This window comes from Grammomys surdaster, unplaced genomic scaffold (assembly GCF_004785775.1).
Source record: "Grammomys surdaster isolate TR1022 unplaced genomic scaffold, NIH_TR_1.0 371, whole genome shotgun sequence".
Classification (NCBI taxonomy): Eukaryota; Metazoa; Chordata; class Mammalia; order Rodentia; family Muridae; genus Grammomys; species Grammomys surdaster.
The window spans coordinates 3,114,333-3,122,248 of NW_021604790.1; the positions used below are offsets into that span (position 1 = coordinate 3,114,333).

The 7,916-nt window shown below is 46.8% G+C and overlaps 1 protein-coding gene across 1 annotated transcript in view; it reads left to right on the forward strand.

Annotated features, from left to right (window-relative positions):
* Nmt1 (N-myristoyltransferase 1) overlaps window positions 1–7,916 on the forward strand; it is a 35,469-nt gene that overhangs the window by 13,015 nt on the left and 14,538 nt on the right. The window contains exons 2-3 of the mRNA XM_028780357.1: window positions 1,141–1,249; window positions 4,176–4,320. Coding sequence (XP_028636190.1) covers window positions 1,141–1,249; window positions 4,176–4,320 — 254 coding nt within the window. The remainder of the gene's footprint in view (window positions 1–1,140; window positions 1,250–4,175; window positions 4,321–7,916) is intronic.

The window sequence follows — 7,916 nt, forward strand, 5'->3', positions numbered from 1 at the left end:
CTAATTTTGATATTTTTAACATAGCTAGGAAACTGTTTTTGCCATGTCTTACTGAGGAAAAGCAGCCTTCCTGCTTCCACACACACAGAGGTTTCATCTGTCTGTGGCAGAATTAACTGTGTGAGGCTGTTGTGGTTGATTTTTCCCAGGATTCCTAGTTCTGGGTTTGCCATCAATGACCGCTTAGGCTTGCTACCTAATGTTTACTTCAGGCCCTTGTCTTCCTAGACCATTTTGGTGCATGGAGTGCAGTAATGTCAAGCTAGCTCCTTCTTCACCAGGCTCTCTTTTCCATACTGTCTGCTGTTTTATGTCTAGTTGGAAAATCTGAGTAAACATAGGGCAAAGGATTCCCAAAACACTACTACTGTCTTTTGACTGTCCTTTTAAATTCAGGGCCCTGGGGAAGCGGTGCTCCCAACCCAGTGTTGAGAGAGAGCATAGTCTTTAGTGCAGCCATGCAATCTAAAGAAATAAGTACATACCCCTCCACCTCCCAGAAAGGTTGTGGTGGCTTAAAGGTATATCTCAGCTCCTAGAAGGCTGAGGCAGGAGGATTGCTATAAGTTTGAGGCCAGCCCAAGATACATACTAGGTACCAAGCCAGAAATCCTATCTTAGAAAAAAAGAAGAAGAAGAAAGGATTGAAAGTGTGGTGCGGTTGGTAGAATGCCTGCTTTGCAGGCAGGAAGCCCTGTAGGTTTGAACCCCATAAACCAGGTGGGTGGAGCGTCTGTAATCTCAGCATTCTCTAGCTGAAGCAAGAGGATCAAAAGTTCATAGTCATTGTTGGAGGACAGCCTTGGCTGATTGAGACCCTGTTTCAGTGAGTGAATGAATGAATGAATGAATGAATGAATGCAAGAACAGAAAAGATCCTTTGAAATCAATAGGACATGCTTTGCACAGTGTCTCTTCCCTGGGGAGCTGAGGGGTGGGAGTGGAGAAGGGAGTTGTGTTTGCTCATGTCCTCCAGATGCCCCTTCTGGGAGCTGGATTCTCTAGGCAGCTTCTGAAGAAGCCAACAGGCTTGATTAAGGAAGGTCTGCTCTACATAAAAGCCTTTTGTCGGTGTGGTTTAAAACATTTGATTTTTTTGTTTGTTTTGGAGCCTCCATCAGTGTTTACTTTGTCTTACAGTGGCTTGAGTCCAGCCAATGACACCGGAGCCAAAAAGAAGAAAAAGAAACAAAAGAAGAAGAAAGAGAAAGGCAATGACATGGAGTCCACCCAGGACCAGCCTGTGAAGGTAACAAGAGACGGTTTTCTTAGGACTGATGAGTTTTGAGGTGCATGTGAAGACTGGTTTAAAGTGCTCATTTCCAGTCGTATTATTTAAAGAAGGAAGCTATCCAGTGCTGTCTGTCCCCTGTGCCTTAGACTTTGGTGATGAAACAGTGCTCAGTACCTTAAAAGGTCCCATAGGCTACACCAAACCGCCGCCGCCGCCGCCCCCCCCCCCCAGCACAGTACCCTCAGAGTCACGGGTGCATATAGCTTGTGCATGTGCTGGGTCCCATGGAGTAGGAATGTGACAGCCCCTACTTCGTGAAGCAATGGCTCTTGGTCTTCTGGATCTTAAGTCTTGTGCAGCCGAGCCAATGACCTGAATTCAGTCCCCTGGACCCACACGGTGGGGTCCTACACACACATAGAAAAGACTAATTTTTAAAAAAGGCATTACAGAAGTGGTTCTTAACCTGTTGCATGTTAGAAATCCTGCATATCATATATTTATGTTACAATTCATAACAGTAACAAAATTAGTTTTGAAGTAGTAATGAAATAATTTTATGCTTGAGGGTCACCACAGCATGAGGGTCTGCATTAAAGGGTCACAGCATCAGGAAGGTTGAGAAGCACTGCATTACAGTAGTACAGTCAAAGAGCAAACCAGTCAGAACGCTCATCAGTTAACTAACCATGGACTAGGTGGATACACTGCGGTGCGTGTACATAGTACATTTGACAGCACAGTGTGTAGTCTTGTCTTCCCACCTAGCAGGTCTAAGACACTGCGATTGCTGGACTAAGGGTCTAGCCTGGAGCCTCCAAAACACTGACTGTGCTCTGTGCTGAGCTACACGCCTGGGTTCCTCTCATGCATAGGTTTGAGGCTGTCTCATGGGTAGCCTTGGCTTGCCTGGAACTTGCCGTGTAGACCAGGCTGACCTAGAACTCACAGAGATCCTCCTGCCTCTGCCTCCAGAGTACTGGGATTGAAGGTATGTACCACTGTGCCTGACCTAAGGCATACTTTTTAAAGAATAACTTGTAGAATAATAGGTAATCACTTTTTTTTTCTTTGTTTTATCTTTGGTTTTGGGATCCTAGGGCTCAAACCCAGTTTGCACATACAAAAAAAGTCCTCTGCCACTAAGCTACGTCTCTAGCACCCAGTTTTCCTCTGTGTGGGGGTTATAGGTGTGTCTGTGTGTGGATGCACATGCTTATTCATGTGGGGGAGGCACATGTGCCCTGGCCTCCCTGCAGAAGTCCAAGGACAGTGTTGGCAGTTGGTGCTCTTTCGCCACTGTGCGGGTCCTGGGGATTGAACTCGGGTCATCCGACCTAGCAGGAAGTACCTGATCAGCCATTTGTCAGTTTCCAGTTTTACTTTTTGAAAAAAATGCCTATGCTTTTAGACCTTGCATGTGAAGAAGTGTGGGGTTCTGCATATGTCTCAAAATTTCGGATTAAAACTCCTTGTAATGAGGATCGTAGTTGAGGGGATGGCTTGATTATTTCTGTGGGTCTAGGTTTTCCTTACTTGTATGTCTGTGCACCAGAGCTGTACGGGGTCTGTGGAGGTCAGTAGAGAGTATCAGATCCCCAGACCAGAGTCGTAAACACTTGAGAGCAGCCACATGGGTGCTGGAAATCAAACCCAGTGCTGCTGAGCCGCCTCTCCACTCCCACTCCCCCTGTATTTTTAAGACAGTGTCTTACGTTGCCCATGCTGGCCTGAACTTCTGGACCTCGTATTTGGGCCTCTCAAGTACTGGGACTACGAACCTATATCACTGCATCTGGCTATAAGCAGCACGAGACTGGGGACAGGGAGAAGTACTATAGGAAATCCAAGTGTGGCGGCACACACTGGTCACGCTAGCAGAAGCAAGAAGATGAACTGCAAAGTTTGAGGTCATCCTGGGCTACACAGCAATTTCCAGGCCAGCCAACACCACGTAATGAGACCCCATCTCAAGACAAAAAAACAAAACCAACCAAACAAAACCCCAAAAAGATAAAAAAAAAAAAAAAAAAAAAAAAAAAGCAACAAAATGCCAAAGGTAGCACCCAGTAGCTAATTCTCAACTACTCTTTCCTCCGTTTGTTAGGGTTAGGACTAAAGAGCCACACCGTGTTCTGGGTAGTGTTTCTAACTTTTAAGCTCTTGGCTACGTGTTCATGTGCACTTGGTCATTAGTGTCGCACATGCTCTGTGGAAGCCCAAGGGCAGTGTGGGTTTGCTCTTAATCACGTGCTGCCTTGTTTCGTTTTTGTTTTTGTTTTTTTAAGACAGGGTTTCTCTGTAGCCCTAGCTGTCCTGGATCTCACTTTGTAGACCAGGTTGGCCTCACTGGGATTAAAGGCCTGCGCCACACTGCCCGGCATCACCTTGTTTTGGGCTAGGTTTCTCACTGAGTCTGGAGCTCCGTGATTTGCCTCAGTTGGCTGGCCGGCGGGCCCTTAGGGTCCTCCTAGTGCTGCCTCCCCAGCAGAGGAGTTAGGTGTATACCACCATTGCTAGCTTTTGTTTATGAGGGTGCTAGAGATCAAACTCAGGGCCTCTTGCTGGAATGGCAAACGTTTTACCAACAGAGCTATCCCCATAGCTCTGAACTATTGGTCTCGTGTAGCTAAGGTTGGCTCTTCAAACTTCTAATCTTCCTGCTTCTACCTCCTGAGAGCTAGAATTACAGACTTGTACTCCAATACCAAGCTAACTCTTTTTGTTTATTTAAGACAGGGCTTCGTTATTACGCTCTGGTTGGCCTGGAGTTCTCTGTGTAAACCAAGCTGGCTCACAGAGATTTGCCTGGCTCTGCCTCCCAGTGCTAGGATTAAAGGCGTGCTTCACCATGCAGGGCCTCCCCAACTCTTGAACTGACAGTGAATCTTAAGTCTTGCTAACACAATGGGCCTTTTCTTTCTCCAACTGTCTTGCCCAGATGAACTCTTTGCCAGCAGAGAGGATCCAGGAAATACAGAAGGCCATTGAGCTGTTCTCAGTGGGTCAGGGACCCGCCAAAACCATGGAGGAGGCCACTAAACGAAGCTACCAGTTCTGGGATACACAGCCAGTGCCCAAATTAGGTATGTGTCTCCTTTCCCAGGTGAGAGCACCCCTGTGCAAGTTTTATACGGGAGGGCCATGAGGTTCTGGAGTTCTTCGGTAATTACTTCTGGAGGATAGTCCTTAAAAGGAGCATATAAAAGACTATTGTTGAGAGACCTTATCTTTTCTCAGCACACACACACACACACAGAACAAAGAGGATTCTTTTTCAGTCCATTCTCCTCTTAAATAAATCTACAGAGAACAATGTCTTAACACATGATGAGTGGGGATGTCTGCCCAGGGGTCTAGCCTCCCTCTTAAATTAGTGAAAAGCTGTTTTGTTTGTGTAGACAAATGTGAACTCTGGACTAGGGAGAGTCGCCAGGCTCCTCCAATTCCTGAAGGTGAGCCATGCTCACTAAGTTCAAGTAGCAGTCATGGCTCACCTCTGAGGGCATAAGTGTGTTTCATCAGGTGCCATTAAAGGCCACAGTAAAGTTAGGAGTGGGCACATACCATTGCTTCCATTACCTGGAGGCAGAAACAGGTCGAGCGTGTGTTTGAGGCTGGTCTGGTCTACAAGGGGAGTTTCAGTCCCGCAAAGCTAGAGAGTGAGACCCTGTCTCAAGAAAACAAAACTGAAAATGCTATGATAAACTTGTAAAGGGATCGGGCAGACAAAAATCCCAAAGGTATTCCCGAAAAGACTGCACATACTGGAGTTAGAGATGTCTGCTAGGCCTGACCACAGCTGACCTGACTGGCTAACGCCAGAGCCTCTGGTGGACAAAGGTTCTGTGAGGGATTCAGGGACCTAATTCTTGTTTCCTATGTATGTAGCTGAGGAAGTAAATCTGTGTTTTCTTCTGTGTTTGTGTGTGTGTGTATACACACACATATATATTAATATATTTATTGTTTTTTTTTTTAAAATATGTATATGTGTGTGGACATGTGTCTTGAGTCAGACCCCGAACAACAGACAGTTGTGAACCACCCAGTGCAGGTTCTAGGAGGTGGTTTTGGGTCTTCTGCAGTCTGTGCTCTTCCCTGCCTAGCCATCTCTCTAGCATGTTTTGTTTTCTAAAACAAAACACATGTTCTGACACCAAATGTAAGTGATGCTCAAGTTGGCAATGTTACTCTTCTGCAGAAACATTGTAACATTTACAGTACAGTGTGGGTTCGGAGGGCAGAGCCAAGTCAAACACCAGGAAGTAAAAAGACAGCTGTGTCCAACATTTGTCCATGGAAGTGGGAGGCTTACAGAACAGGCATTTCTTTACTTAAAGTGGTCTGTGGCATGACGGGTAACCAACTTATAAAGTGAAAATAGCCAAGCATGGTGACACATGCCTTTAATCCCCACATTCAGGCAACAGAGGCATCTCTGAGTTTTGAGGCCAGCCTGGTCTTTAGAGTAAGTTCTAAGACAGCCAGGGCTATTACACAGAGAAACCCTGTCTCGAAAAACCAATCAAAGAAAAAAAAAAAAAAAAACTAAATCCAGATGGGGATGGCATGCCTTTGTAAAACAAAATTTATTGAGTGGTTTTATTTTTTAATTTATGAGGGGGCAAGAGAAATGACTCAGTGGTTAAGAACACTTGTTCTGATAGAAGACCCGGGTTCAGTTCATAGCACTAGGTGGTGGCTGGCAACCATCCATAACTCCAGTTCCAGGGGATCTGACCCCTTCTGTTGACCTCCATGGGCACCAGACATACTGCTTATACATACATGCGGGCAAAACACTCATACACATAAAAAACAAATAAGTGTAAATGTTTCTGTGCCTATACCTATGTGTATTAGGTATGTGTTTGCCCTCAGAGACTAGCAGAGGGTACTATGTACCACATCCCCAGGAACTGGCCTTCCAGGTCAGTTATGAGCCAGCTGACATGGGTGCTGGCAACTGAACTGGAGAGTAGCAGTGCTGTTAGTCACTGAGGCAGATCCATTGATGTTTCATTGCATGTTGATATGCACACCACAGCGTGCCCATGTGTGTTCAGAGCCAAGGCTACAGTGAAGTCATATGACACTGCCTGAACTACCTCAGATTCAGTACATGTTTAATTTTCAATTTGTTCCTGGTTTTACTATTGCCAGTTTTTCTTGTCACCCCCATACTTTGACTTACATAACCTGAAGCTTCAGAAGTTTCAGAAGCTTTGGTCTGTGTAAATGTTGTTACGTGCCCTGAGTGAGCTTTCAGTCCCTCTTCAGAGCTTGTCATTCTGTCTAGTTACCCTTTTCCTTATCCCGCCGAGGGGAGCAGGATTTCTTTCCCCTCAGCCTTACCGTCCCTCCGAGGCTCATAACCTGACGTTTACCTCATGCTGTTCTTAGCTTTGCACAGAGGCCATGGGAGGCTGTTCTACTGAGTGTGCCACCTCTAACACAGGAAGTTAAGTGTCTGAGGACAATTGGAAGTCGCTTAAAAGTACTTGGAGGGCCGGGCGGTGGTGGCGCACACCTTTAATCCCAGCACTTGGGAGGCAGAGGCAGGTGGATTTCTGAGTTCGAGGCCAGCCTGGTCTACAGAGTGAGTTCCAGGACAGCCAGGACTACACAGAGAAGCCCTGTCTCGAAAAACCAAAAAAAAAAAAAAAAAAAAGGACTTGGAGGACTGAGTATCTGGTGCATACCTGGAATCCAGCATTGGGAGGCTGGGACAGGAGGATTGCTGTGAGCACAAGGCCAGCCTTGGTTACTTAGTATTCTTCTATTTTTTAAAAAAAAAAAAGTGGGGGAAAAAAACAAACAAAACCTATTAAGAGGGAGCCTGCCTGCCGGGTTTCCTCGGGTTTTAGTTCCTCCCTTCATCTCGCTTCTGAGCTCTCCCACAGAGGAGGCTTGTGTCAGAGGGAGACATCCCGGCAGCATCATGCAGGAGGGTGATTCAACCCAAAGGCGTCTGGAGGGCTCAGAGCACTGATGCCCTGACCTGGCCGTTAGCTGGCCTGGAGGCCTGGAAGCCTGGAGGGCTGGAGGACTGGAGCTGGAGGCTGGAGGCTGGAGGGCTGAGAGACCCTGGCTGCTGGAGTGATCATCTGACTGAGGAGTGAGCCCAGTACACTGTTGTTGGTCTCCACACAAAGGCAGGCTTCTGCAGCCTTACAAATCTCCAGTAAGGGAAGAGTATCTGGGCTAGAACATGACGACACCTTACACCAGCCAGGAGACTGGAAGCCAGATGAACTATGATGAATGTTTGTCATTCAGGAGCCCACAGGAGAGTTAGAAGACTTTCCAAAAATAAGCCACCATGGATCCTAGAGATTATTCTGAGGTTTTGCTTTGCATTCGTCCTCAACTAAGGACCAGGGTGACAGGAGAGAAATTGCAGTAACCAAGCATAGAGTGTTCTTCAGCTGCAGGGTTCCTGGGGCGGGAAACATTTGCTCTGGTATGATTTTCTTTTCTGGGTCAGGGTCTAGGTCACAGACTGGCCTCACATTCACTGCAGTGGAAGATGACTTTGAAAGCTATGGCCCTCTGCCTCTCCTGAGTGCTGGGACACAGGCTTGCACCACTCTGCCTCTCCTGAGTGCTGGAACACTTACAGGCTTGCACCACTGCCTCTCCTGAGTGCTGGAACACTTACAGGCTTGCACCACTCTGC